This window comes from Alternaria atra (assembly GCF_907166805.1).
Source record: "Alternaria atra isolate CS162 genome assembly, contig: 25, whole genome shotgun sequence".
Lineage (NCBI taxonomy): Eukaryota > Fungi > Ascomycota > Dothideomycetes > Pleosporales > Pleosporaceae > Alternaria > Alternaria atra.
In genome coordinates this window covers 2,084,144-2,112,089 of record NW_025091323.1, presented here as the reverse complement: position 1 = coordinate 2,112,089, position 27,946 = coordinate 2,084,144, and the positions used below count along the sequence as shown (strand labels likewise).

The following is a 27,946-nucleotide window of genomic DNA, read 5'->3' as shown; positions in this document are numbered from 1 at the left end:
GCAGGCTTTCATGCCACTTGACGCAATTGGGTGTCTCCGCGGAATCACGTGCACGCTACCGGAGTCGTGCCTGCCCTAACCGCCGACGCCATCGCCCATCGCCGCGTCTATCGCGTACTGGTCGTCGATCATCAACACCACCAACGCGCAGCGCATCATGTTCACTTCCAAAACAGACCGGCCCTCAGAGGCGACCATTTCAAGCAAATTACGCGACATTGTCATCGCGATACACAAATCCGGAAAGAGCGATGATCTAACCGTGAAGCGTGTTCGGGCACGCGCTGAGCAGGAGCTAGGCCTAGACGAGGGCTTCCTCAAGACGGACTCGACTTGGAAGGACAAGTCACAGAAAACAATCAAAGATGCAGTGGTACGATATCATTCTACACAATCTGAAATAAGCATCTAAGAACGTGTAGGAGAAGTTCTGCGCCGATGAGCCTTCACCAGAGCCTACTCCCAAGAAGGCCGCCCCGAAACCCAAAGCAAAACCCGCAGAGAAGAAGACGAAAGCCACGACAGAGAACGCTCGAGGTGTCAAGCGGAAGGCTGCTGCACCTGCCAAGAAGCCCAAAAAGCGTGCGAAGACAGAGTCAGAAGAGTCGGAAGCTGAGCTCTCAGAACCACCCGCCGAGATATCCGACGCCGAGAGCGAACCACCTAAGAAGCCAATACGACGGGGGAAGAAGGTCGTGACAGAAGACTCGGACGAGGAGGATGCGCCGAAGCCAACATCCAGACCCAGCACCATAGCTGAAGATGAGAGCGATGTCGAACCCGAACCAGCGAAGAGGGCAGACACAAAGGGCGATGTATCTGAAAGTGAGCTATCCAGCGTCATAGATGAGGAGCCTAAGAAGAAGAAAAGAGCTCCTGCAGCCAAGGGCAAGAAAGACAAGGCCCCAGCAAAACCAAAAGCAGCGCCCAAACCAAAGGCCGAAGACGACCCCGATACTGCCGAAGTCAAGCGGCTTCAAGGCTGGCTCGTGAAGTGTGGCATACGCAAGGTGTGGTCGCGAGACCCTGAACTTTCCCAATGCGACACCTCAAAAGACAAGATTCGCGTACTGAAGGGCTGGCTGAAAGATGTGGGCATGGACGGAAAGTACTCTGTTGAAAAGGCAGCCAAGATCAAGGAACAGAGGGAGTTTGCAAAGGATCTCGAGGCTATCAAGGAGGGCGAGGCAGCATGGGGGAAGACAAGTGAGGTCACAGCTACGGGTCGGCCAAGCCGAAGGGCAGCAGCCAAACCTGTGCCACAGCAGAAGGTTGTGCTCGAAGATGACAGCGAAGAAGAAGGCGGTGGTGATGACAACAACAACAACGACGACGATGACGACGATGACGACGACGTTCAAGGCGACTCTGAAGACGACGATGATGGTGACAAGAGCGGCGACGACAGCGGAGATGACGAATCCGAATAAGCTACTTCCTCGACAGTCTAGCCTTCTTCAAGAGGCGCTCTTGCGTACACATCAACAACGTGGAGCATATCAACCCACACTTAATACATGCATTTGGTCCTTTGGTGGTGTAGTAGGATGTTCGATACCCCCAAAAGTATACATCTTTCTTCTTAAACTTCCAATATCCTGTGATGTCACTTGTTACAGATGTCCTGCTGATCCTGATAAGACTAAAATCCTTGCTTCTCTCTAAACACTCAACGTCCTGTCCTGATGAAAGAGACAGAATCACTAAACGAGGTATTGTAATCGAACGTACAATCGTACCTGCTACACTACAAAAACAGAGTAAGAAGAGACTGGAAATACTACCCGGTCGGTTCATACGGCGGTGGCGACGACGGAAGTGCAGATGAGGCCCAACCTGAGAAACGAGGAAGGGGTGATGAAGAACTCTACCTCGAGCTTGTTGCGGCAATTTTCGCAGTGGTTCAAGAGCTCACATGTCGCCATAATGTGTGTCGTAGTATCGCTCGAGAACGTGCATGGTGCTGGAGCGTGATTGACGCCTTGCTGAAAATGTCTGGTCGTTGCCCAGTCGCATAGCCGCGTATGCTCTGAGGTGGTAGAAACATGTTTGTGGCCGCACTCTATGTGGCTGACTAGAGCACAGCTGCACATGATCCTGCAATTCCGTGGTTGGATTACGGAGCTGGTGCTTGGTCGAGGCCCTGTGAATGACCAGATGGAGCTTTTGTCGCAACCAAGATCGGCATCGTTACAACAGGGTGCAAAACTACTGAGACCTGGAGTGAAATCTGGATGGTCCCCCAAGATAAGCAGCTGGTAAATGTGAGCCGAAGAAAAACTTGTATGGCAGATTGAAGGGGGAACAAGAGTAGACCCAATCAGTACTGTTGAGAAAGAAAAATACGTGAAAATACACAGCGCTGACCACAACTTGAGTCAGTCAAAGAGTAACGTCTCGTGCTGCGTCCCAATTTCATTCACGATGTCGTTTGGAAGAGCGAGTGATGTGGAGCAAGAATGAGAGAATGGAATGATATACGGGGTGATAATTATATCGCAAACCGAATCAATATACACGAAGGTTCCATACGCGTTAGACAAAGTGCCAAACGGGAAGGTGCCTCCTTGATGAGAATACTGGGACAGTATATACAACAGCGACTGTTTGCTCAAAGACAGTCGCAAGACAAACCAGACAAGCGAGCGTCTCACTTCTTGTTCAGAGCATTGACCTTCTTCGCATGCTCATAAACAAGTTGTTTGGCCTCAGCATCGTCCAGGTAGATTGTGAATCCGTCGTCGTGGTTCCTTCCGTACGAGTAACCTGAGTATCCAAATTGCCAGTACATGTCTGGCATCTTCTCCTTCAGACTGGTAGCCTGCCATAGTCCAATAGCTTCGAGTCTAGTGACGTTCGACGTTTTGCTGAGGTACTCTTGCCTCTTGTCGTCGGTCAACCAACCATATTCTTCGTGCACCACGGGCTTTCCGACAGCACGAGAGGCTGAGGCGTGGTCGATGATCCATTGATTAGCCCACTCAACGCTCCTTGACCACCCTATATTTGGCCAGAAAGTTAGTGGTTGCTCAAGCAGGAGAAATGCTGGACCGCTTCAAGAGGCTATACGTACAATCGGGATAAGTGTGGAAGGTACCAAAATCGATGTTCTTGAGCGCCAACTCTTTGTCGTAGTCTCCGCCATCGAATCCATTGTAAAAGCCATCGTCGCTGGGTCGGTTAAAGCCTCCTTCGCCACCCCATGTAACAAGATGGTTCTTGTCGAGAGACTTGACATATGTGCTCATCTCGTCAATCCATTCGGTGATCACCTCGGGCGTGCAGTTCTCGCTACGGGGTAGGTTACGTACGCCGTCGGCACCACATCTGGGTTCGTTCGCGAGTTCCCACGCCATGATGGCTGAGGATTTCGCGTAGCGCTTCACGATTTCCTTGACGTACTTCTTGTATGCCTTCTTGATCGCTGGAACATGGTAGAACTAGCAAAGGGTATGTCAGTGCATGATCATTCAGTCGAAGCATCATAACTTACATCATCATGGTACTTGTAGCCTAGGTTGATCGTGTACACATCCATGCCACCATAGTCGGCCCAATTGTTAGTCAAAGCAACGATAAGCTTCATCCCAGTCTTCTCCGCGGCCTTGACGACTTTATCGAACGGTTCTAGGTTGATCTCTTGTGTGCCGTTGTTCCACCATTGCATGACGTTCGGACTGGGACCAGCACCTTCACCACCGTATTGCGGTAGTCCATTTGCGAGAGTCGTCCTGTTTCGATCGTTGAATCCCCATGTCCTGAAGACATTCAACCCTGCTTTCTTCGCTGCACCGAGGCCAGCTTCTACATCTGACTGGAGCTGTGTATTGTCAGTACATTTAAAAAAGCTTAGACCAGGATATACGGACGTCGTTGAAGGGAAAGTAATAGGCATTGCTGCCAGCGAAGTAAAAGTCTTTCCCATCTAGCTTAAAGACATTACCCTTGGTTGTGACGAAACCCGCGGGTGCTTTTCTGCTAACCACTGCAGCCGAAGTGCTGGTAGCTAGTAATAGGACCGAGGCAAAACTGTAGAGCATCTTGAAAAGTCCTTTTGCTTGCGTGTATTGCTATACAATATACGCGCATTGCAAACATATGTACATTTTCGGGTCATGAGCATTTCCACGCTATACCAGTTTGGACACGGAGAGCTATCATGCGAGATCACCTTGCATCCAAAGTTAGTCTTCCCCGGGATATATTATGATCGGAGTCGCCAAGCATCCGACATGCTTACTGATTGGTGCAAACGGATTGGGTCAAGCTTCCGTAACGTGAACCAGCTCTTCCAGAACATTTAAAGCCGGGAAAGACCTAACAGAAGCTATGGGGAACCGAGTACCTGGAACAACGGGCCTACAGCTACTGCACAGTGTAATGTGCATATCTTGACCCGGACTCCACGTGCCAAAGCATGGTCTACCCAGAATGAAACCTAGCCATGAAATCGACGATCTAGTCGATTTTGAAGCCGGAGGTACTCTTGCCGGTGTGTTTTTCTCTTGGATTAGGAATAGCCTTGTCGTGCTCGTGGCTTTAGGACTAGGGATTGTATAGAGCTTTGCCTTCTGTGGCGTTCTTGTTAATATAAACGTCTCCGGTTGTCTATAGGATTATAGCCTTGATGCTGAATGTACGAACGCTCCTCATGAGTCGACATGCATGCGGCGGCGAGGTTATAATGCGGGAACTAGACTGAGCTTTTTAGAGTATATTGCCCAAGACGGAGAATCGGGAGAGACGCAACAGAACTATAGGTAAGTAGCATATGCAGCCCACCAGCAGTCAGGATGTTACATTGCCAAATCCAATAATACAATCCGTTGTGCGTAATAAAGCGATTTCTCGGGTGGTAGGGTAGGTCGCATGACTGTGTGTTGCCGGTCTACTCCATACAAGCCGCTCGAAATAAGGCAAGACTGTGAAAGCGCTCTAGATCATGATAGGGAGACGGGGAAAGGGGTCAGAACACTTGCGATCTTTCGACGGATGGTTCTGGACCGGAACGACGTCATCGGATTCGTCCACATATACTAGTCTTCCTGTCGACTTGCTTTGCTTCTCTAATACTCAGCAAACGCACCCTGGATGCGCGCTGCATCGAATCCGTGTCTGTTTCGCGCGCATGGCTCAGTCATGTCTTGCTTTCGTGGCGCAACAATGGAAGGAGAGAGGTGGTTGGTACGCCAAGACCTGAGACGCGGAAAAGGTGGGAACGTGTTGTCCGTCGGTTCGACTGCGTTATCAGCCAGACCTGCCGTCCTCCTATCACGCGTATATCAGCATCGATGGCATACTCGGTACATGGTTAGAGGTACCGCTTTTCTTGTCCGTTAAATTCTCTTTGCTTTTGAGTCTTCCGTCATCGTCCTCCGTTTTACTGGAGCTTCCGCTTCGCACAATCCGGCGTTGACTTATCATGCAGCGCATCGACATAACTATGGCTCAACACATTAGTCTGACGACACGGTTGCTTTACGAGAGATACGATTTAGCGATGAACGATGCTATTGAGGTTATCTCACACGATGATACTACTCTGGAGTCACTAAAGGGAGAAGATGGTAGATTGTGAACGAAAGGGTATGGCATTATAAATAATCAACCTTTTGGTACACTCCTCGATGATCAAAGCCGCTAGAATAAACCGGGAGAAGACGTCTAGACTTTCGATTCGTCTGTTCGTCCGAGTGAATTAGGATCAACGTTCTCGATGTCGTCATACGTCTGTCCTTCTTCGTCCCTGATCTTCGTTATGTCCGTCACGACTTTAGCCGCAAAGGTATCGCAACTGACGTTCATCGCCGTCCGGAAACGATCGAGGAACCAATCGATGGCGATAACAACGGCGTACATTCCGGTAATGGGGATTCCAACGCTAGAAGCGATCATGACTACTAGAACCAGACTTGAACTCGGGATAGGCGTCGTTCCGATCGAAGCAAGAGTCGAGAGCAAGATAACAATGATGTAATCAGCAGCGTTCAAAGTTATCCCTTGAGTGGCCGCCAGGAACACAACAACGATCGGGAAGTAGATCGCAGTTCCGTCCATGTTGATCAAACAACCGAGAGGCACGGCGAACTTCGTTACTATCGAGTGTCAGTGAAAGCGACAATGTAGATCCGACCTTGTGAACTAACCTGTGATAGGTATTCCTTCCTTCAATACACAGCGGATGGTAACCGGCAAAGTCGCAGCGCTTGATGCGGTACCCCAAGCGGTGATCCAGGCAGGGCTCATCCTCACCCAGAATGTATATGGGTTGCTCCTCGTGAATGCGAAAAAGATGATTGGAATTATGATGAACAGATGGATAAACATGCCGCATAGGGTTCCTCCGATAAGTATGCCCAGGTTCGCGCCGATCTCGGAAATGTCCAGGCGGAAGAGGTTTGGCATGATCAGAAAGAACACTCCAATTGGTGCAAGATGGATAAGGACCGTGATGACCTTAAGGACGATGACTTCGACTTCTTCGACTGCTCGGTGGATCGCGCCTCCTGGCTTGATAACATATCCAAGGACGACTGCCGTGACTAACACAGAGAGAAGGGCATCGGTAGCTAGTGCGTTAACGATGTTGTTAGGTACCAATGAGAAGAACATGTCTTCGACGACGTCGTGGATAGCAGTTTCTTTTCTCTCGTCCACAAGTTTCTGGTTCTTCTCGTCTAGGTCCAAAGCACTGCCCGAGACTGGATTCATCAGTTTACTCCAGACTAGACCGACCAAGAGGGCGGAGTGAGCGACAGCGATGACGGTGGTAACAACGTAGTAGCCGATCGTCCAGCGAGCAAGTTTGCCGGCTGCACCACCTCCTTGCGTCATGTTTCGCAGACGTTGGATAGCCAGGATCATAGCAGTAACGATCATTGGAAGGACTATAATTGTTAGCCTGCGCACCTAGGAAGGCTCTGTGATAACATACCAACCGCCCTCAAAGCACGTAACCAAAGGTTGCCGGGGATTGCAAGTATGGTGATAGCAGCGACTGGCACCTCGTCTACGGTGGTGGTAACGGCCAGACCAATGGCAATGGCCAGAATAGCAGCGAAAATGATCTGCCATACCGAGCCTGGAGTAAGCACTTTCTGGATGAACGTCTTCTTCTCCTCCTCAGCAACGGTCGGTCGCGGCATGATGTCTTCCGATGGAGAGCTGTTCGGGCTCGTGGTGCGAACAGCTTCGCCGTGCTTTAGTCCCTCGATTTCGCCCATGTTTGGCAGTATCAAGAAGGCGAAAAGGATACAAGACTTCTTCTGGTTCTAAACAGAGGGCAGAACAGTAGTCAAACAGGCAGCCTAGTCGATCGCGCGCAATAAGGACATCTTATACACCAACCCCGCCCCTTGGTATTTGCACATCATGCTGTGTGGCAACCAAGAGATAACGATTCTGTTACCAATACTTTGGAATGCTACCGTACTCTCGCATGACCCCTGTTACCAGCTTCTATAGCCTATCAGAAGGGCAAGCCACACCGGTCTGTGGACGTTGATTCGCCATCTACGAGTCTAGGTCACGACGGAACGCCCGAGGATAGTGCAGGCTATCTCCCCAGAGAGCTCAGACATCAAAGCTCAAGCCTTGGAGCAGTTGGCGGCGTTGGTAACTATTGCAAGATATGGAAGGTTACAAGCAAATTCACGTTCCGAGTTCCGTCTGGTCGAGCCTTGGCCGAACATGGGTCGGTTGACCGGCCCATCATGCCAAGCCCTAGTATCATCACTTTGTTCGACATATGGACATGTTATTGGACCAATATTGGGTAACAGAATGTTGTGGGGTAGTGTAGCTCACGTTGGTGTGGAGAAGTACAAAGCCTTGGTGCTTCGTCGCGTGTGCATCGAAGCTTGGCCAGCAGCGCAGCGCGTCTGGGCGCTTGCTGCCATCGCGTATGCTAAGATGAGAACGATGATAAGGGCATGGGGCAAGAACCGGCTCAAGAACATTCGGATGTGGGATGGATGAGGATTCTTGTCGCGTGAGCCGATGCACCACCGAGATAATGAAGATCATTCGGAGGCGATGCAGGACGACCTCGTCCATATGAGTGTGCCTGACGCTTTTTTTGCGGATAGATTCAGGTTTTCCAAAGCTACAATAGCAAGCTTTCCGTCTGCCTGGATGTCGGACCATGGCATTTCGCAACTGCATACACTTGCAGAACAACCAGGCGATTCTAGATACGCGAGGGCTTCATGCAACGACTACTACGGCATATCGACCCATGACACTGGTCGGGAAACATCTAGAACAATATTTAGCGCCGAGATAAACTGTTGTGGTATTTGAACCATCTTCCTGGTTCCGCTATCTGTTCTGGGCCAAGACGTTGCAGCTTGGAGGCATGACCGATGCAGGAATGTGGCTGTGCGTACCTGGTATCCATCACAGCACCAGTTTCTACTCTTCAAACATTGCTATCTCTTAGCAACTTAATAAATGCACACAGAGTTGGTGAGGCCAACTATGTCGACGCCCGCATATCAGGAACAGACAGATTCTGTCTTGCGCAAAACATTGTTTTGAAGGACTTGTGTTTATCGATCCTACATGCATCTTCATGTCGAAAAGTCGTTAGCTTACTGCTTGAACAACTACCGAGGGACCCTTTGTGTCGAACGCACCACATGCTTTTGAAAAGGAAAGCCTACGATAACGATTCACGAGTCAAATTTCGGTCATGGGCTTATTTGTTGTCCCGGAAGCCTCAACAAACTTCTTCGCGATTTTATGCATGATGAGCCAGATCAACAATCTGCATCCTGCCAGAACGATACTTGGCTCATATTTACGTCCAGCCACCCGAAGACGATTTTGTCCAGCTGAATTCACTTTCGGTATCATATTCGTCCTTCGCTGTCGTTGTGTTGACCGGCTTCCGCCTTTTGTTTTCTGGTGAAGCTTTCTTTCGAGAAGGTGTCTCTGGAGAAGCTTTCCTGGGCGTCGCTTTGTTTGCATTAGTTTCCAGATTATAATCATCTACTGACGTGGATCTCCAATTCATGAACGAGAGAATAGCCGGCAAGGATGTTGTATCGAGATCCATGGGGATTAATGGTTTACCCTTGTCAGGCCGATCCTCTGCATTCCATTCATCTAGGTCATCATTGATGCGATATTTGTAGGACTGGGCCAATAGTGGCCCTCTCCAATGCTCACCAGCTGCTTGACCTAGTAGTGCCATTACGCATTGGTTATAGGGCTGCTTGTTGCCAAGAGAATTACTGTCGTGCCTCACAGTAATCCGGTCGAGCAGTTGTCGGTTACCCTCGCGGAAACAGTCAAAAGCGGCGTCACCATCGGAAGGCACGCCGTTCACGTAACTCCTCAGATGCTCACGATCGATCTCCTGCTGGCCAGGCGGCCCATTATACTTCAACCAAACAAACCGCGGCTCTGCTGCGTCCGCGGGAAAGAAGATGCAGCGATAGTGAAACCAAGACGGTCGAAAGCTTGTGTGGTTGTCTAAGAGAGTGTTGCAAAGTGGCGCATGCCTCCCCGCATCTTTCTTACGACAGGCGGAAGAACAGTAGGGCATGTTAAAGCAGTGTGTGCACGTCTCGGTACTGGGCTTGGGACACACGCCGCAGTATTGTTGAGACATTGATTGCGGGTGCGTTCACTTTCGTCGGCGACACGACCCCTCATGGAGCGATGATGCGATATAGGTGCCGTTTCTCTGAGATGATTGCTCCAGAATGGAATCACCATGTGATGCTGTCATACACATTTACTGTGCTTGTGTGACAGATGTGTCGACAGCATCCGTTATCGACACGCGCACAAAGGGCTAGCAACCGTTATTTGACGCCGGGAAAATCCTAAAGGGGTCGTTGTACGAAAATCTCTGGCTTCCGGAATCAGCGCATACTTTTTCGTGATATAACTCGAGGAGCTTACTGGCTACCGCGTTAGTAATCGCGGAAGCCGGACACCAACGTACATCCGATCCGTCCCAACTGTGCCCCACACGAGATCAATCATATAACTACACTTAGAATCGACACACAACCATGGAACAAGAACACTTATAATCTTCCACCACATTACGCATATATCGTCTACCAAGAAGAACAACAATGCCCCAATTCAAAGTCGCAATCTACATCTACAAAGATGCCGACCTCCTGGACTTCTCAGGACCGGCTGAGATTTATTGCCATTACCACGATATGGATTGGAGCAAGCCAGCACCTTTCTCAGTGACATCTTTCGCCCACACCAACCCAGTCACGTCTGCCTCTAGTGCCATGGTCTACGTCCCCAACACCACTTTCTCCGACATCTCTACCCATATCGAAGATTACGATATTCTCGTCATTCCAGGCGCTCATGACGAGACCATCAAAAGATTCATCAGCAGCAAAGAGGGCAAAGATTTGGACGAACTAATTCGAAAATTTGTAACACTGAAGCCAAGAAAAGAGACGGGCAAGAGATTTTTGCAATCAGTGTGCACTGGAGGTCTCATACTTGCAGCTTCCGGGGTACTTGCTGGTCGCACCATCACGACACACCATATGTCTCTTGACTTGCAGAAGAAGCTCGCCGATGAAGCAGCGGGCGGCGATTCAAAAGTCAAAGTTGTTAGGCAACGATGGTCGGACGCTGGAACGACAGATGCCGGTGTGCGCATTGTGACTGCGGGGGGAGTCAGCTCAGGAATTGATACTTCTCTATGGGTTGTGGGACAGTGTTACGGACAGAAGGCAGCTGAGATGGTTTCGGAGATCTCTGAGTTTGACATGAGGCCAGCAGCATGGGGAACAGCACCATAATCGACGGTATCACGATAGATCATGCGACACGTAGTAGGTGGCTGTACTTTTGTATATCGTGAAGTTGGATTTGGCAAGCCTATAGGGATATACAAGGATGAATTAGACTTGGACTTGTATAGCAATACATAATTTTCTCGGTTTCATTGATCGATCGAGACTTTGTAACTGCGTTTACAAATAAGCAACAGGCACGCGAAACATGATAAGGTAGAGCAATAATATTAGACTGCGGCACGATCCAGGCTCAATCGCCAACTTGGTCAACTTGATGAAATGAACGATGATGCGGCTTCATCCCGACACAGGAGAGAGTCCTAGACTCCGCAGTGTGCGCCCTCGGTTCACATCCAATTTTGACATCAGTTTCCAAGCTGGCCGGCACGAATTCCTTCTTGGGCGCAGTAGAGGTTGCTTCGGTAGAGAAACCGATGTTCTTGGTAGATCGCATGTACTTGGTAGCCTCTTTCCTCATTACGTTTCGGTATTTGATCTTCACGTCAAGCTTGACTGCCTGGACAAGTCTGGCTTCCGTTACGTTGCGATTGTCACTACGGCGGTTTTTGTCGTCTATACTTCCATCTTCGATACCGAAGGTCGGAATGCGCCGCTCAAGTGCTGCGACTTGTTTCATGAATAGGGCAAGCTGCTTTTGAAGAGTAGTCTTACAGTCGATGGAAGATGAGTTATGGAGATCTCGTCACGTCCCGGTCGGCTGAGCCCCTTCTTTGTCATCATCAGCTTGATAGCATCCCCAGTATCGAAATATAATTCTTCATCATAGTCTTCCTGGTAGTTATCTTGGTAATAGTCTAATTCAGCACGTTTACTGTCGAGAGCGCGGCGAACGTGAGGCTGAAGACGTTCAGGCAGCGCGTTGATGTCCTGCTATAGACGTCATTCTACTTGCGGCAATTCAATGTGCTTTCGGCACCAGCTCTCGAAATTGTCGTACGCCGCTTGGTAGCTGGTGTTGAGCCTGTATCGTGCCAGCTCGTCGAGCTTCACTGAAGCGAAGTGAATCGCTTCCTAGCAGGCTGCAGCCCATTCTATAACTGGGGTAGGCCCAATGCCTTTGAGTTCGTTCCACCATGCGCTATTGGCGTTGAAGATACCAGTGGGAAGCTCGCCGTCCCAGCCTTCGTCATCTTCTCTCTTTGCAACGTCGTATGCGTTGGGGTCAAGGTGAGACATGCGATACTCATACGCGTGTTGAATTTCGCAGAAACGGTCAGTAACCTCATTCTTGCGTCCCGGATCAGCCTTGTCGGGGTGATGGACGAGAGGAAGGAGCTTGAACCTCGCCCAAACTGTGGCCTCTATTGCTGTCGTTGAGAGACCGAGAGCCCTGAAGAAGTACGCGTTTGACGTGTTTGAAGTTCTGTTTAGACCGGCGTTTATGAGTTCGTAAGCGGGTGGGTGAAATTCCAAGACCGTATTTTGCCTTGGTGTCGGAAGAAGTAGTGGTTGTCTCTTTTGGTTGGGTGAGAGGAATTCCCTCCGTCGGGCAAGCATTTATGCATTGGACGCGTTTGTGCTGTTAATTCATCGTAGCAGAGATTAGGCTTCTCTCTTGACTGAGTTATTGCGAATTCCCACTGAGAACCAGAGTTGGGAATTAACGAAAATGCAGGCCTACCAATAACAGGTGCACCGGTGCTGGAGCACAATACAAGTGCGCTAACGATTGAGTCATGCTGATTCTCACAGTGGAGAATTTCGGGCATTGTATCAACAAAATCTTGTAGTGGAATGTAACATGTCTTACGCTGCGCTGTTGCAGATTTGAATGCCTGATGTGGGCAGTTTTACATCGCATTCTGATCCCAAATTCTGTCAATGTTAGAGTCGTTAAATCCGAACCAAGTTCACTGCCTTAACGTACTGAAGACCTCAATTCGTGTATCCAGAACCACCAGAGAAGATATTTTGTATGGCACGTTACAAATGTTGCGAGATTCCTCTCCATCCCGTGTAGAACCAGAAGTCAGTACTTGCATACTCCAAAAGCTTGCAATAGTGCTTGAGGATGGCCCTAATCTCTGGATGTGTTCTTGACTTGAGCGCTTCGATGAACTCTGGCGTGACGCTGATCGGCCATATCATCGTTGCCCGCAAGGCTGGGTGAGTAGAGGAACTCATCGCGTATTGGAGACCATTCCGGAGTACCTCAGCCGCTCTAGCAGCAAGAAGATCTTCCGGTGACGATTCCGCCGTAGTGGGACAACTCAAGGCTTGGATCTCCACGAGAAAGGCAGACAACAAGGACGGTGGCTTGGGTGTGTCTTCGACAGGTAGGACAATGGCTGCGAACGGGCCCTTCTTCAGCATGTCGGTAACATTGCTTAGCACATAATCCATTCCGCGTACTAAGTGGAAAATCTCCACTAGAACGTCCAAGTTGTACGCACGCGCGTCGGCAAATGCATTGATGACAGTCATTGATGCTGCAGCAAAAATGGCATGACAATTCAGATGCCCGATATTTGCAACAGCCTGGTTCAGGCTTGTCAGTGCAGCGCTTTGATGTGAAGAGGCGGCCATGCGGAAGTTTGCCGCCCGAGAAGGGTTAATGTATGCAAGATGATTCGCAGAAAAAGCTAGTATGCTGTGTAAGAGAAATGGATACTTGAATGCTTCTTGTGGAACAGCAAACCCCCAGATTTGTTTGACGTGCTCAGTGCCAGGCATAGTTTGGTACGCATGCGCAGTATAGTGGTGCGTCAATTCCAGATCTTGCATCCATTCTGCCGCTGACACACTTCCTGGCAATGAGGGTGAGCCTTCTTCCCGGAATACGCCTGAGTACAGTGGACTTGCAGCACTTCCGTTCGTGGGTGTTGACGCGTTTATTGGGGGCGGATCATCGGCTACAAGTGCCTGAGTGCTACGTGGAGAAGCGGTATCTGAGGGGTTTGGACTTTGGCTCGCACCCCTTAAAAGACTGCACTCGACTCGATATCTAGTGCACGCGCCGCATGGCCTACCCTCATCGCACTGTATGTGTGTAAGTATGCGATGACGTGGCGAAGGTTGAGGGGAAGCTACCTTCACTCGTCTTGCCTTGCACTGTGCGCATCCTGAGCGACTCTTCTTTGAGCCAAGTCTAGGCATTTACGCGAGCTCGAAAGACGATGTCCGTTAGCGGATGGATAAATGCGGGTTGGTTGGCTGGGCGCGATTGGAGACATGCGGCTCGAGAACGAATGCGAGTGCGCATGTTTGGACGCTGATTACATAACCGAGATGGCTGGGAGACGCGTGGTTGGCTCAGCGAGCCGTGCATGCTTTTCCCTCCACCCCACCACTTCCTTCCTTCCTTGGGCTCAGGATTCACCTGCGAGGAAGCTCGGAACGTTAAGCTGTATCTAACTCATGCGTCAGCCTTGATCAATATGTCATGCCCTTCCACAACATGCAAACCTCACAAAAGACATATAGGTAGTGTATACAACCCGGGTTATATTTGGCGTTGCGCATCACTTCGAGAAAAGTTATGTTCGTATGCCTAGTGAATTTCTGGACTCGCACAACAATACTTCAGTTCCGTTATCAATTGGATTTGCGCAAGACCTACTACCCTCTCTTCTTTGAGCGTCAGCCATCCTCATCTTCATCGGTATGCTCAGGTCCGACTTACAATCACACCGGCACACCCCCTGCCAGCTACGATTACCACACTCTCCACTAACGCGCACCTAAACCTCGTTTGGAGCACGAGGTGAAGCGCGTAAGGACGAAAGCCCATACGCCTTACTATTAGTCAAATCTTGCGACTCTCACGCAAAACGCTAAGTAATACATGGTTGGCCCAAGATGCATTATCAAGACTGAAATGCAACTATGTAGAGAGCTGGGACGCGTTGCATACTACTATGATTCTAGCGAGACGGATTAGGCCGTACAATTGTAGTATTGTTAGATCCACTTATATTCATCGATATCGATACACTGAGAGCCGACCCAGCTAGTCATCGAATGGCCACCCTATTTCGCGTTCTGCGGTAGCGATGGTGGTAACCTGAAGTTAAGCCCACCAAATTTGAAGTATCACTGCTGAATGAACATATAGAAATGTCTAGATTCAAAAAGGATGACATTCACACTTGGTCGTGGGGCTCGTTTGATTAGGAGCAAACAAAGTAATAGTGGTGCTTAACCTGGTGTGTGAAAGTGATGAGCGCTCTAGCGTTTCTCCATGAGGGAACCGATAACCAGCACCGGAGGGGTCGCGACGAATGGAGGCCAATCGTAGATCGAGGTGTTAAGTTCGAGAATGTACTGGTAAAGAGCGTGGGCTCCAAAGACGACTGGTCAGGTATTGAGGTAGAGCTAGGTAACTAAGCCTTTCCTACTACTAATCCTCTATTAATCCACTAACAGAAGCTAGGCGACTTCAGTATGGCCAGTTACTACAACCTAGAAGATCCTAATCCTCGCGGGCATGTTGGTACAACTCTTTACTGGCCATCGGAAGTCACTTGGGAGACTGAGTGACTAAGCCCAGCAAGCAATGTATGGGGCGTCGCAACCATCATCCACGAACTCGCTCATAACTTTGGACTGCTCGTAGACCCTAACGTCATCGAGAAGAAGTGGTTTCTGCAAAACGACGAAGCACTGTACCTAGATTTCTGGCCGAAGAACCTCAAGTGGAACTACTGGTCAAGCAAAGCGCCTCGGAGACCTGTATCAATCAACATCGAACCCAGCGCTCCTATTCCAATATTAGTCGACGAGCGACTTGGATACAACACACAGGCATTAGCGTTTTGTCCGTGTAGACCAAGTCCGAACTACTCTGATGCACTGAATCATTGCATGATGGCAGGGTTAGCAATGTCTCCAGTTGAGCGGCCAGAGTCTGAACAATTATTGCGGCAAATCGAGACAGCACATGCGGACATTCTTTTCCAGGACCTGTGCTTGGCGCACAATCGCGAGACGATCATAGAAGATGAGGAGATCGAAGAGGATGACGCGGGATGCGACTACTGATGGAAAGTTGGGTACAAGGCAAGACTGTCGACATGCTCGCCAGACTTCGAGTCTCCAACGACGGCTTTTTACGAGAACGTCCGATGCTAGATCTTTGTCTTAGGAGAACTGCGTCTGCAGCAAGGAAGAGATGGCAACGAACAGACGAAGGACATACAAGTATAAGTGGAAAAGACTGGTTTTTTCCTACGTGTGTGAGCTCGCGATCCGAAACCAGTACCACGTATATTCAGTGTTGTGGCGTCAAAACAGAACTTCAAGGACAGTGTTTGGAAGAACGAGACAGGAACGAGAAATCGGAAATGCCATTCTTGTGGACGCATGGCAATGTATGGAATTGCGATCGTCGTAAATGCACCTGGATAGATAGCCGTGATGGCGAATGAATTTGACCGTTGCACATTAGTGCTGACATCTTGTCACTCCATGAGTACCCTTTTTTCGGTACCTACGTGCGAGAAGATGCTATAGCACCAAGCGAAATTACTATCGCTCTGTCGTTATGCACTGCTTCGTGACAGTCGGCATTCATCATGCTCGTCTGGGCGTAACAGAGCGCGCAACGCTGATGCTGGAAGCATAATATTCTAGCATGTGACTGCTCTAATACATGCGTTGTGCGACATGTAGATGACAATGGTCTTGTAATTTGCTAAAAAAGAGGGCGGCGTGAGCGGCAGTTTCCGGATAGGCTTATCGGCGGTTTTTCGCTTCTGCGATGCGGCTTCATCTCCGCTACCTACCGAAGCAACCATTCTGTGTTCGACGAACCGCCACATTTCTCACTGAAACTTTATCTCAGAACTTTGTTTGTTGGCGTTTGGTACACTTTGAATGTGTGGTAAAAGGGTGGCGAGAAGGCGTCGCTTCCAGATCGTAAAAGCACTGCCATAAATAGCGTGGAGGCGTTGAGTACATCGTATTTGCTTCTGGCTACAGTCAGCCACGTATTTTGTTGAGATCAGATAGAACGTTATCCACAGCGCTAGCAACTTCCATCTTAGACCCTACGTCAGCAACTACCGTCACAATGGCACTGCCGTTACGCGTAACGATGTGCGGCTAAGGATCGACCGATTTGTATGCCCACGTTCCCGCGTGCAACTAGCTGCCACGGAGTGATTGTCAGTCAAAGATTGTTGTGCATTCGCACACTAAGAGTGGCTGACACGGTTCTTTTTTCGTCATAAATAAAAATTGATGTCGTAAGGATGACAGGGTCTAATGCTACGCGCAGCCGTAAGTTCGGTCAGCCGCTTGTAAAACCGACCATAAGTGATACCAAAAGTAACGGTTTATGGGCCTGTGCTGTTACCCAAAGCTTCTGTAACGGAGGCTTAGCTAGCCTACAGCACATGGATCGGCCATGTACCTTTCGGCTGAAGGACAGGGTTGAGATCAGCGACGCGCATTGCTCAAGAGCTCGGCGCAATGGCACAATTTGATTAGAAAGTTGTAGTACTCCCCGTACAAGCGTTGTCGTCCTGGTGCCATTCAATTCCTTTATCGACCCCTTGTCTCGTCGCATTCGCGGAAAAGTGAGCGCTCTCGCTTCACCAGCCATCATTCGTTTGAAAATGCTCGCTGCACAACGCTCCAGTGTTGTGGCCATCGCCACTTTCGTGGTAATGGCAGCACTATCTTTCTATGTGTTCCGCGACCAAGGCGCATTAGTGGTTGAGAGAATCACAAACCCGCCATATGTGTAAGTCAAACAAAGGTCTTGGGATAGTACCTTTTCACCAACATCTAGTGTAGATCATCGAAACCGACCCTCCGAGATACTATCACCACATTGTTTGCCTCAATAAAACACGACCCGAGTGTTTCTGGCTACGTCGATCCGTCTGGCACCTATTACAAAGGTGGAAATGAAGCAGTTTGGACAAGGCCCCTGGGCAAGAAAGTACTGATCGTGGACATCGACACGCGTGTACCGACCGGCGAGAATGAGCTTCTCAACCCAGAACGCATGGACTGGGAGAATCTCAAGACTTCAGGCGCCGGCATGGTTTCTAACTCCATCATGAATCACTACCTATACGCCATGGTCCATGGGTACGACTACAAATTCTATCAGGCGCGCGACATGAAGGATCATTACAACACGTGGATATTGCCCCACGTTCTGCGCGAGCTGATACCCGATTACCAGTTTGTGGTCGTAATGGATGCCGACGTTACAATCCCACACCTCGACGTTCCATTCGAATGGATGTTCAACCGCTGGGGCATCAAGCAGCATACGTCAATAGCTCTCCCATGGGATACTGAGGAATTTCGCGACGAAGGTTCGATTAGCATAGATGGCAAGGGGATGCGCGTCCTCAACACAGGCCTGGTGATTGCGCAGAATTCCTCCATGACATTGGATTTGCTCGAAGCGTGGCGCGATTGCACGACCGAGACACGCTACAAAGGCTGCGCGCGATGGAAAAACGAATGGAGTCATGAACAACGCGCATTCTCAGAATACATTCGTTACGACTTCAACAAGACGCCTGAAACGATCGTTAGTATACCCTGCGATGATGCAGTGGGATGGCCGGGTTTCCGCCAGGATATGTTAAACCGTCCCGGTACCGCCAATCAGGATGTATCGGATTGCAACGGAAACTTCGTTAGGCACTACACAACCATGGGTAAGAGCCGAGTCAAGGATGCGAGCGCAGTCAGCGTCATGCAGATGTTGAGCGAAGCACTGCAGAAGAGCATCTTGGCGAATCCAGGAGAAGTATGGTACAAAGAACCAGAAAAGAAGGTCGAAGAGTCAAAGCCGAAAGATCAGCCAACAGAAGTGCGGGAAGACGAGAAGAACAAATCGGACACCGATCTGGTTCTGATAGAAAGAGAAGAAAGATGATCTCTCTTCGGGGGGTTCTTGGATGAGATTTGGATTGCATAGGGACGGCGTTTTAGATACCACTGAATTGAGTTCACAACAGCGAGCTGTATATTGAAGCTGTTTTATCCACGTTAATACTGTGATCACCCAGAGACAATTCTCGTCGTACAATGTTTGTGTGCGGTCAGTGCTCTCTTTCACTCGCGCATTGAGTCTAAAACTTGCCACGACCTAGCGCACCCGGGCTAGCAAAAGCAAACCACGAGGTTCACGAAGGAAAGGCAGAAATGAAGACTCTCGGTTCAAGTGTAATTTAGGATCATCATTGGGGAAGTGGTGAATCGGAAGGCAAAGTAGACACGACGTACCTTAGTCCCCCCGCGTGCTTTGGTTTTGCGCGTCTTTGAGAATGTCGATATCGGCATGCAATTTGGTAAGATGCTTGATGAGATGTTAGGTGAGATGCTTGGTGAGCTTGACGCGTTGATGATATTGCTAGCAAGAGACTAAAGGAGGCGAGCGAAAGATGGGAAAAGGCTTAGCCGAACGCTTATGTCAGCTAGCGCGTTTGGTCTCCCCGGAGCCCCGCGAGTGCTAGGCTGCTGGGTGTCTGCCATTACCCACCGAATTTGAACTTCTCCACACATTCAGTCTACTTTTCTACAAAATCTCCTCGGGAGTGACAACTACCCAGTTCTTGTCTGCCGTAACCTCCCTACCATTAGCAATCTGCGCCTGCGTGTTGTTTTTGATTTCCTCTTGCAACTGCTCGAAGTACGCGGCCCTACGGTTAATCCACAGGTGCACACCTCCCTTCGCTACGTCCACGCCGTGGAACTGCATGTACGAATCGCTGCCGGGAGTATCACCACCAACCAAGACAGGGCGTTTCCATTGATCGATGTAGGTAAGAATAGCGGCCCATTTACCGGCGAACCACGTGGCAGGGGTCCAGAGGTACGGAGTTACAACCAGGTCGAGATTGGCGGTCTCGTTGTAGGTGCCTTCTGTAATCTGCTTGCGTGCGTTCGTGAGCGCACCTGAGGTAGTGTTCTTCAGAACGGTGGTGACGCCAATGACGTTTTGAGGTGGGACGTTGTATCCATACTTCGGGTCGCTGGCCACCATGCGTACAAGTTCCTCATGCGCAGCGCTCATAACATACACAGCGATACCGTTGTCCATGAGAGCGTTGTAAAGTTCGACCTGGCCTTGGAAAACCTTTGGCGGGTTGACGCTGCTGGATGTGACCTCATCGCCGTCCCAGTACTTTGTCGGAATCGTTGAGTTGTACGCCATGAGTTCATCCACGTACGTCTTGAGTTCCCGCAACGTAAAGCCGGACCAGACCTGCGCTACCCAGGGATAGCAGATGAAGTCGTCGATCTCGCACAAGCGGTTGTAGTAGCTGTACAAAGATTCGGTAAAGTTGGCCGTATCTTTGAATTCAACCAACTTGAGGCTGGGGTCCAGGTTGTCGCGCGTTAGGATGCCTCGGTTCTCAAGGAAGGGAAGGAGTGATTCTTCAAGATCGTAGCGGTAACTAGTGTTGTCCATATCAAAGACCGCATAGTTGCTCTGATTCGCGTTCTTCGCGATCATGTTGGAAAGAGCGGTCGCAGCTTCGACAGGCCAGTGCTTGAATTGAACCTTCGGAGGAGCGCCATACTGGGGCGTAGCCGAGCTGAGAGAAGTTGTGAATGCGAGCCATGCAGCTGTCTTGAGGGGAGTTGGCGACCACATTTTCTATCTATTACCAGCTGTTCAGGCACCCAAATAAAATGGACGAGGACAGGGAGCGAAAGAGTGAGGATACAGAACCAAACCTTCGGGGATGCTGGGGTTCTACAAGAAATAGTTCGGGGCTAGGATGTGTGAACCCTGGCGCGTGAATACCGCCGACGTGAACAACCGAGATAAAGGTCCCACACTTGCGATTCAAGGTCGGGCCTACCTTGAGGAAAACCATGATTCCAATGGTTGCGCTATCTTCAACTGAGGTGCTTTCGCGCGTTGCTTGAACCAGTAAGTGTTCGCGTGGGCATATGTACGATGACGTAGGTGAAGCTTTGTCAATAGAGTTAAGTACACGGCTTTTCCATGCCGTGCCTCTTCCGTGTTGAGCTTGGTCCTAGTTGCAACTAGCCTCCTTTTCCTTCCCAGGCACGAACCGTCGTGGATTCACATCGTTGGAATATTAGTTAGATATACTGAGTGATTTAAAATGTCTGGTATTGCATTATTGGTATCAAGCCTTTTTATTTCAACGCGATGCTTGGCATGCCCATCGTATTCATCACATTGTTCCGTCTCCTACTACCTCTAACCCAGGAGGGCAGCAGCCTTGTAGATCTGGTATGCAGCTAGTCCGAAGCCAGTAGCCCAGAAACTGCTCCTGATGAAGCTCTTAGAGTGGTCGGCGATTTGTACATACGAAACAGCGTATGCTGCCCTGACCACGAACCAAGCTGATATGAATGTGGTCAAGCCCGTTGCGTCGCCTGAGATGACCTCCCGTCCCATTCCTGTTGCGGTGGTGCGCTCGGCGATGATGCTGGCGATGATGGCAGCCGCGAAGAGGGGCATTTGTTCGATGTTGTTGGACTGGGCGTTCTCGGCTCGCTGGTATTTCTGGAAGCTGTAGATGTGTCAGTGCCTTCCTTGAGAGAGGACATATGGTGATGAGGGTGGTGAAGCCTTACACAGCATCAGGGACCTTGCCTTTTACGGCGTCAGGCGACAAAGAAGCCTTGGGGTTCGCATTGTTGACTTTGTAGCCGTTAGCGGAGAGGATGCTACCAGCGTACATGTGCGGGACCAGAGAGAAGACATAGTAGGCTGGGATGGCGAGGAGCGGGTAGTTGAGCGAGTTGGAAGACATTGTTGCGGTCTTTGGATTATTTTGAAGATGGTTGTTTCGAGTGGTGGTTGAATTGGCTGTGTGGGAGGAAAGAGGTAATTGCTGGTGCGGTATTGAAGGGCGCGGTGTACATGGCCGTGGATTGAACGTTGACGTAGCCATGAAATACGCTCAGGGTCCAGCGGCCATGACGCGCATCTTCACGCCAAGTATCGACATGAGATGCTCAAACATCTCAAGTTTTCCAACACAATCGTGAGAATTGTTTCAATAGCAAGTAGCCGGGCAGTGTTGTAGGTAAGTCCTGTGGCAAGGGAAGAGTTGATGCGCCTGCGGTTGGAAGTCATCTCGGAACCTATCAGATTACTCAGCCGCGCTATGATTCGTGTCAGTCTTACTGCGCTTCAACTGTCTCGTACACCTTCACAACAGCCGATTACGAGTATCGATATAGGCAAACAACATATGTAGGTTTTAGAGCTAGCTGAAACTTCTACTTATGTAGTCGATGGATGCTCCGCTTGATTGCAAATGAGCACGCGACTGGTCCCTTATTGCTGGATGCGAACGATAATACTTTCAAGGCTCATCTCACTCGAGCTAGATTCAATGTACCTCCGAGATGTGATTCCCACGGCTGACCGTCGCCGCCATACTCAAACGTGTAATCGAACTCTAACTTCGGGAGCCGACGTGTTCGTCAGTGGTGCATATACCTTAAGCCAATCGTCTCTGCAGCCCTCAGCCTGCGCCACGCATCTGAGCGCGAGCCAGCCTTCTCAACTTCGATCGCACGCTTCGCCATCATCATTCCCAGAGACTTACGGCCATTCGTTTTTGTCGCCTCTTCGTGTGTTCTTCCGGAGCTGCTAAAAACATCGTCGCGACCTACGTACCAGTAGAACAAGCTCAATACGTCAGCCCAGGCATCGTACATCGGTTTCGTGCATCTGCCGACTTTCCGATCAAGGTCGCTGTTCCAGCGGTGAGTGTTGATAACTCTAGTTATGATAGGAGGGCTGTGTAGAGAGCTGGCTAACATTCGTTAGTCGCGCTCCACGCCTGCCGTCCTCAATCTAGCAACTGCCCAGCGCCACGCCCATATGCTTTCTGCCTCACAATGAACGGTGACAGCGCCCTCAAACGAATACTACATATTGAAGAGGGCCAGCATTACTTCCTCAAACCCGGCGACGAGCTACCGTACAAACTACTACGCAATTTGGGACAAGGAGGTTGCGCCAATGTAGAAGAGGTTGAGGACCAATATACCGGTAGGGTCTTTGCCCGGAAGGTCTTTCGAATTGGTGGTTCTTCTGCTGAGAGAAAGCGGATTTTCGAAAATGAGATCAGAGTCGTTCAGCGGCTGGCCCCTCATCATCATATTACTCGAATTTTCGCTACATACGTGGGGAGGCGTGAAGTAGGTCTCCTGCTAACACCGGTCGCCAATCGCGGTTCCCTCGACGCATTTCTGCAAGATGCGCATGAGGGTCTTCTCACACCGGCCGAGCTAGACATTTTGAACAACTCCTTCGGGTGCCTTGCTAGCGGGCTAGAATTCATGCACGCTCAAAGGGTGCGACACAAAGATATCAAACCTCACAACATTCTTGTACACAATAATTCTTTGATATACACGGACTTTGGGTCGTCACTGGACTACAGTGCAAATACGCGGAGTATCACAACTGGTCGCCCTGATTCGATAACCCGCAAGTACGCTGCTCCGGAGGTGCACGATTGGTCGCCACGCAGTTCCAAAACAGACATATTCTCGCTCGGTTGTGTCTACCTTGAGATCCTCAGCGCACTTTTCCTTGGCCCATTAGACGTGGACATGACCCCCTATCGGGATCATACTGAAGCGATCCTCGCGCTCATGCGAACAACTAGTCCTAGCTGTGATACTTGGATCCGGGTTGTTATTGAAACAGCTTGTCAAATGCTCAACATCGAGCCTGGAGCACGGCCACCTGCCGAGATGATCACGAAAGAGCTATGGATGTGCTGGCCAAACGCATTCTGTGACGGGTGTTGCATGAATCTATCGGCATACGCACAAGCAGGGGACCTGTCCAACTCGATATTTGATTCCTCAACAACTCAGTCCAGCTGGTACAGCCAGCACATACCTGTGTTTGATGACATGCACAACATGCAGCGATCAGCAACAGATGATGTTTACGAGAGCTGGATGAATAGTGCCTTGCATCAACAGCCATCAGTGCTGGAAGTAGACCAACGGCCAACAAACTCAGTGCAACAGCTGTCTGTAGGCCCTTATCGTCCAGTAGTACCTTTGTTTTACTCAGAGGACTTTGCAAACCCATGGAAATATTCATCTGCATCGGCCAATGAGCGACTAGAAGATGGTGATCTACTCTCACCCACCATATCCTTACCCAACAATTCGGTGTCTTTTTCCGCTTGGGAGCCCTACAACCTTGGAAGACCACAGCCCTCTTCCGTTCAGACGGAGCATTATCCATCCGACGTGGCAGATTCTGGCCGGTCCCCCAGACGGTGGGTGTACTAATTGTACGACAGGAAACATATGCTGAAGCATCCCGAGTCCTACAGATGTGATGTGATCGGGTGTAGAAGAACAGTGAGGGTTACTACGGTAGGGGACCTTGAACGCCATAAGAGAAGCCGGCACTGGCAGACAAATCAAAAAGGCTATCAGTGTGCAGCGAAGCAATGTAGAAATCGGGACAAAAATGGCTGCGGCTCGACAATTTCAAACAACACATTGAGCGGATGCATAGGGACGAAGATACATTTGACCTCATCAAGCGGTATGATATACTTATGCGTTTTGACGAATATGGTTAATGAGTTGCAGATCCACCTTAAATCCTACGAACGTAGCCGCAACTGTAGATAATTCGAGGTGGATCTGATTTTGACCGTAGGCACCTATTTTGCATAGGACCAGGAAATTATGAACTTCCATAATCTCGTACCACACCTCGAACCTTGATGACACTGCTGCTGCCACCGCCTCGCTGAATCGGCATGATCTATATTATGCACTCCTCGCAATCCTCATAACATCCTCCTCCAAATGCAGCCCCCTAAAATGCGTCAACACATCCGGCAGTTTCTTTCTACTTCCATCAATAGCCGGATCTCTCTTCTCCCTCGCCGCAACCCCAATCATAAAGTCCTCTTCGAACGCTTGAATCTCCACCCTCGTATCCTCCAACCTCCTGCTTTCCCCTTTCTTCAAACCCCGCACACCCGCAGGTCCCTTCCCCTCGCCCTTCATGGAGAACCAAACCTCCGCGTCACTGACCCTCTCACCCCAGGTGCCATGTGTACTACACCGCGGCGGCGTTCCCGGTTTTGGCGCACGCACATGCTTAAATTCCAACTGCGGTATCCACTGTGCGAGCAACGCCTCGCCATCAAGTTTGATGTACGCCTCTTTGAAGCACCAAAACGTGTAAAACCGTCTTAGTTTCGCATCAATGAGTAAATCCGAATCAAGCTCCCTCTGCTCTCCGTTCGGGAGCGTAACGCTAAGATGCTCGTTACGGTGACAACACCGATCGTGCCGTCCCAGAATCTCATGCGTGACCATTGTTCCATCGAGAAGAGGAAAAGGATCGACATTGTACTTGATATCAAAACACTCTTCTGTGCTGAAGATCTCAGCGTACATGTCTACCCAGCCGTCGAAGCCTTCTTCGTCAACAACGCGGTAATCGTTCCGTTCGTTGACGCAGACTATGTCTACGCCGACTTCAGCGTCGAGTTCATGAGTTGCGCAGCCTACGAGGGCGACTAGACCGGCTTGGTGGCTGATGTTGAATTCCACGGGGGCGGGCCCATGTTGCGGTGGTGTTAGTAGGGCGATTGGTTTCCCGTGTTTGGGGTCGCGTTTGCGGCCGAAAAGGATGTCTTTCCAGGGTACGTTGAGGGTTTTGTGGACGAAGAGACGTTTTAGGAGGGCGGACCCTAGGCTCATTCGCGCGTCTGCTATATGGTATTTGCGTTTTATGAGGTCTTGTTCTTCGGGGCTAACGAGGGAGAGTGCTTCTCGGGCCTGACATTTATTAGCTGAATGTTCATGATGCAGTGGAGTGAACAGACAGATTCCGAATCTGTAATCTTCTCCCCGGGCCATATCGATCGCGTATCCAACAACCAGCACGTGAGACCGTGTCCCGCTGGCTTTTCATCCTGTTCGTCGATCATGGCGCCTTCAGCTAAATCCTTGGACTGTAACCGAGTTCCGCGTCGGCTAAAGTAGGTTGACGGTTGAGACTAAACTACTAGAATGTCTATGGCCTTATAAACTCTGGAACCGTTTGCGTGGAAACAATCTTGACGTGATGTGTGACATGTAGATTCCCACATGTCATGGTCGTTCACGGGATCAGTGGGGGTCCCGAGATGTCGATGATTGAGACCAGACGGGATCGAAAGGTGGGACCGCCTTGGGGTAAGCGATCGATAGGCCTGAGCGCATGTGTGATGTGACATGTGCCCAACGGACAAGTTACCGCTTTTAGTGGGGATGAGGTTTATCGATAAAGATTTAGCATTTGCCGTCGCTTTCCGTGATATGACTGTACATTTTCTTGACGTTTCTATTCCTTATTTCCTTCTGTAACGGAGTTCTGGGAGTCTGATCAAATCTTACAATGACGGTCAAAGAAAGCAACCCAGAGGTAACGGTCGGCGTCCTTGCCCTCCAAGGCGCTTTCAGCGAACACCTCCAACTCCTCCGCGCGGCGTCCTCGAATATCCCCTCGTCACCAACCTTTCACTTCATCGAAGTCCGCACACCAGCCCAACTCGCACAATGCGATGGCCTTATCATTCCTGGCGGCGAAAGCACAACAATGTCCCTGGTAGCCGCACGTAGCGCCCTCCTCGAGCCCCTCCGCGACTTTGTCAAAGTGCAGCGCAAACCGACGTGGGGCACATGCGCCGGCCTCATATTACTAGCCGAGAGCGCAAACAGAACAAAGAAAGGAGGCCAGGATTTGATTGGTGGTCTGGATGTCAGAGTGAATAGGAATCATTTCGGGCGACAACAAGAGAGTTTCCAGGCAAACCTCGAATTGCCTTTCTTAGAGTCGACTAGCGAAACGAGCAAGACCGACCCGTACCGATGCGTCTTTATTCGCGCGCCAGTTGTAGAGAAGGTGCTACCCAGTAACAAGACGGTGGGCATACAAGAAGGGGAAAGCGAGAGGGACGATACGATTGTTGCGCCGAGCAAGACACCGGTAGATGACTTGGCGAGGAAGGAGTTGGATCGCGAGGTTGAAGTCATGGCTACGCTATCGACGAATGCGAAACCTTTACAAGAGAACCAGGAACACGATCATCCAGGTGCGGAGGACATAATAGCGGTACGACAGGGCAATGTGTTTGGATGTAGTTTTCATCCCGAGTTGACGGATGACGCACGAATACATGTGTGGTGGCTGGGAGAGGTGCTGAAGGCAGTGGAGAGGCGACAGCAGTTTGAACTTGTGGACCGGACTAGATGAGCTGCAGGTGGCGTCAAATACGACTTCAAATGGGTGGGTGTCTGACTAGCATTTGTAAAGCATAGAGACGGCGTTGAAAGATGGTAGTGAGTTTTGGGAAGGTATCTAAACTGGTATCTTTCCTCCCTGGAAGCATCTGCTTATGACTAAAAGACTAATGAGCAATGCCGAATGATAGACGCCTGACGCCTTCTGTGCAGCATTTTGAAACCCGATTAAGAATGGGTTGGGCGAACTTCCCCATATTCCTGAAAAAGCCATTTATCCCCTCCATTTCAGTACACTTGGCTGGCCTGTGGCTGTTGGATCTTGACCGCGAACCTACTGCGCTTCGTGATATTCGTCCACAGCCCTGCCGTATCCACCTCTGCCAGGATCATACTCGGCCCTGTACTCGTCGCGCACTTGACCACCGCTCTTTCCGCGTCCGTATTGCCTGCCCTCAGCGAAACCCTCATCCAGATCTGTTCTGATGACACGCTCATCGAGCTTGGTGCCGCCAATGTACTTCATGCAATCCAGCGCATCCTGATGTGTGTAGTATTCGACGAAGCAGAACCCGCATGGTGTCTTCTGGAATCGATCAAGACCCATGACCAGTCGTTTGATCTCGCCGCATTTGCTAAAAAGCTCGTGGATTTGTTCTTCGGTGGTGTAGAAGGAGAGGTTTCCGACGTAGAGGGTAGTTGCGTCCTTGAGTTTGTCTTCGGGCGAGGGAGAACGGCCGCGGTCGTCGTCACGTGTGTTACGGTCGCGTCTACGCTTCTAGAGGAAAGTCAATCTCTAGGTACTTGTTTGGTATGTTGTAGTCTACCATACCTTTGCTGTCGCATATGAACTCGGCTTGTCGAGGCGGTCAATGGTACTTCGAAGCGCCGGCATGGTGGCGTGCTCTTTATCGCAGTTACGGATAGAGCTGTGCAGAGCGACCGTTTACTGA

The 27,946-nt window shown here is 50.1% G+C and overlaps 14 protein-coding genes across 14 annotated transcripts; 6 read left to right on the top strand and 8 right to left on the bottom strand.

Moving 5' to 3' along the window:
* Nucleotides 1–157: 157 nt before the first annotated feature.
* On the top strand, nt 158–1,430 carry ALTATR162_LOCUS5744 (uncharacterized protein; the record flags this gene model as incomplete). The annotated part of the gene is made up of 2 exons (XM_043313363.1): nt 158–373; nt 423–1,430. The coding sequence occupies 2 exons, from the start codon at nt 158–160 to the stop codon at nt 1,428–1,430; spliced, it is 1,224 nt and encodes a 407-aa protein (XP_043169298.1).
* Nucleotides 1,431–2,650: 1,220 nt separating this feature from the next.
* Nucleotides 2,651–4,040, bottom strand: ALTATR162_LOCUS5743 (uncharacterized protein; the record flags this gene model as incomplete). The annotated part of the gene is made up of 4 exons (XM_043313362.1): nt 2,651–3,000; nt 3,074–3,440; nt 3,494–3,820; nt 3,870–4,040. 4 exons carry the CDS (start codon nt 4,038–4,040, stop codon nt 2,651–2,653), a joined length of 1,215 nt encoding a protein of 404 aa, XP_043169297.1.
* A 1,624-nt stretch (nt 4,041–5,664) lies between these two features.
* ALTATR162_LOCUS5742 (uncharacterized protein) lies at nt 5,665–7,223 on the bottom strand (the record flags this gene model as incomplete). Its single annotated transcript, XM_043313361.1, has 3 exons — nt 5,665–6,095; nt 6,147–6,887; nt 6,935–7,223. The coding sequence occupies 3 exons, from the start codon at nt 7,221–7,223 to the stop codon at nt 5,665–5,667; spliced, it is 1,461 nt and encodes a 486-aa protein (XP_043169296.1).
* A 2,868-nt stretch (nt 7,224–10,091) lies between these two features.
* Nucleotides 10,092–10,790, top strand: ALTATR162_LOCUS5741 (uncharacterized protein; the record flags this gene model as incomplete). Its single annotated transcript, XM_043313360.1, has 1 exon — nt 10,092–10,790. The coding sequence occupies one exon, from the start codon at nt 10,092–10,094 to the stop codon at nt 10,788–10,790; it is 699 nt and encodes a 232-aa protein (XP_043169295.1).
* Nucleotides 10,791–11,819: 1,029 nt separating this feature from the next.
* Nucleotides 11,820–12,305, bottom strand: ALTATR162_LOCUS5740 (uncharacterized protein; the record flags this gene model as incomplete). Its single annotated transcript, XM_043313359.1, has 1 exon — nt 11,820–12,305. One exon carries the CDS (start codon nt 12,303–12,305, stop codon nt 11,820–11,822), a length of 486 nt encoding a protein of 161 aa, XP_043169294.1.
* A 426-nt stretch (nt 12,306–12,731) lies between these two features.
* On the bottom strand, nt 12,732–13,481 carry ALTATR162_LOCUS5739 (uncharacterized protein; the record flags this gene model as incomplete). The annotated part of the gene is made up of 1 exon (XM_043313358.1): nt 12,732–13,481. One exon carries the CDS (start codon nt 13,479–13,481, stop codon nt 12,732–12,734), a length of 750 nt encoding a protein of 249 aa, XP_043169293.1.
* A 1,485-nt stretch (nt 13,482–14,966) lies between these two features.
* On the top strand, nt 14,967–15,788 carry ALTATR162_LOCUS5738 (uncharacterized protein; the record flags this gene model as incomplete). The annotated part of the gene is made up of 3 exons (XM_043313357.1): nt 14,967–15,126; nt 15,181–15,240; nt 15,298–15,788. 3 exons carry the CDS (start codon nt 14,967–14,969, stop codon nt 15,786–15,788), a joined length of 711 nt encoding a protein of 236 aa, XP_043169292.1.
* Nucleotides 15,789–17,365: 1,577 nt separating this feature from the next.
* On the top strand, nt 17,366–18,651 carry ALTATR162_LOCUS5737 (uncharacterized protein; the record flags this gene model as incomplete). Its single annotated transcript, XM_043313356.1, has 2 exons — nt 17,366–17,493; nt 17,547–18,651. The coding sequence occupies 2 exons, from the start codon at nt 17,366–17,368 to the stop codon at nt 18,649–18,651; spliced, it is 1,233 nt and encodes a 410-aa protein (XP_043169291.1).
* A 642-nt stretch (nt 18,652–19,293) lies between these two features.
* On the bottom strand, nt 19,294–20,376 carry ALTATR162_LOCUS5736 (uncharacterized protein; the record flags this gene model as incomplete). The annotated part of the gene is made up of 1 exon (XM_043313355.1): nt 19,294–20,376. One exon carries the CDS (start codon nt 20,374–20,376, stop codon nt 19,294–19,296), a length of 1,083 nt encoding a protein of 360 aa, XP_043169290.1.
* A 579-nt stretch (nt 20,377–20,955) lies between these two features.
* Nucleotides 20,956–21,514, bottom strand: ALTATR162_LOCUS5735 (uncharacterized protein; the record flags this gene model as incomplete). Its single annotated transcript, XM_043313354.1, has 2 exons — nt 20,956–21,271; nt 21,336–21,514. The coding sequence occupies 2 exons, from the start codon at nt 21,512–21,514 to the stop codon at nt 20,956–20,958; spliced, it is 495 nt and encodes a 164-aa protein (XP_043169289.1).
* Nucleotides 21,515–22,613: 1,099 nt separating this feature from the next.
* On the top strand, nt 22,614–24,032 carry ALTATR162_LOCUS5734 (uncharacterized protein; the record flags this gene model as incomplete). Its single annotated transcript, XM_043313353.1, has 1 exon — nt 22,614–24,032. The coding sequence occupies one exon, from the start codon at nt 22,614–22,616 to the stop codon at nt 24,030–24,032; it is 1,419 nt and encodes a 472-aa protein (XP_043169288.1).
* A 492-nt stretch (nt 24,033–24,524) lies between these two features.
* On the bottom strand, nt 24,525–25,699 carry ALTATR162_LOCUS5733 (uncharacterized protein; the record flags this gene model as incomplete). The annotated part of the gene is made up of 2 exons (XM_043313352.1): nt 24,525–25,547; nt 25,595–25,699. 2 exons carry the CDS (start codon nt 25,697–25,699, stop codon nt 24,525–24,527), a joined length of 1,128 nt encoding a protein of 375 aa, XP_043169287.1.
* Nucleotides 25,700–26,148: 449 nt separating this feature from the next.
* On the top strand, nt 26,149–27,006 carry ALTATR162_LOCUS5732 (uncharacterized protein; the record flags this gene model as incomplete). The annotated part of the gene is made up of 1 exon (XM_043313351.1): nt 26,149–27,006. The coding sequence occupies one exon, from the start codon at nt 26,149–26,151 to the stop codon at nt 27,004–27,006; it is 858 nt and encodes a 285-aa protein (XP_043169286.1).
* A 321-nt stretch (nt 27,007–27,327) lies between these two features.
* On the bottom strand, nt 27,328–27,888 carry ALTATR162_LOCUS5731 (uncharacterized protein; the record flags this gene model as incomplete). Its single annotated transcript, XM_043313350.1, has 2 exons — nt 27,328–27,771; nt 27,826–27,888. 2 exons carry the CDS (start codon nt 27,886–27,888, stop codon nt 27,328–27,330), a joined length of 507 nt encoding a protein of 168 aa, XP_043169285.1.
* Between the last annotated feature and the right edge of the window lie 58 nt (nt 27,889–27,946).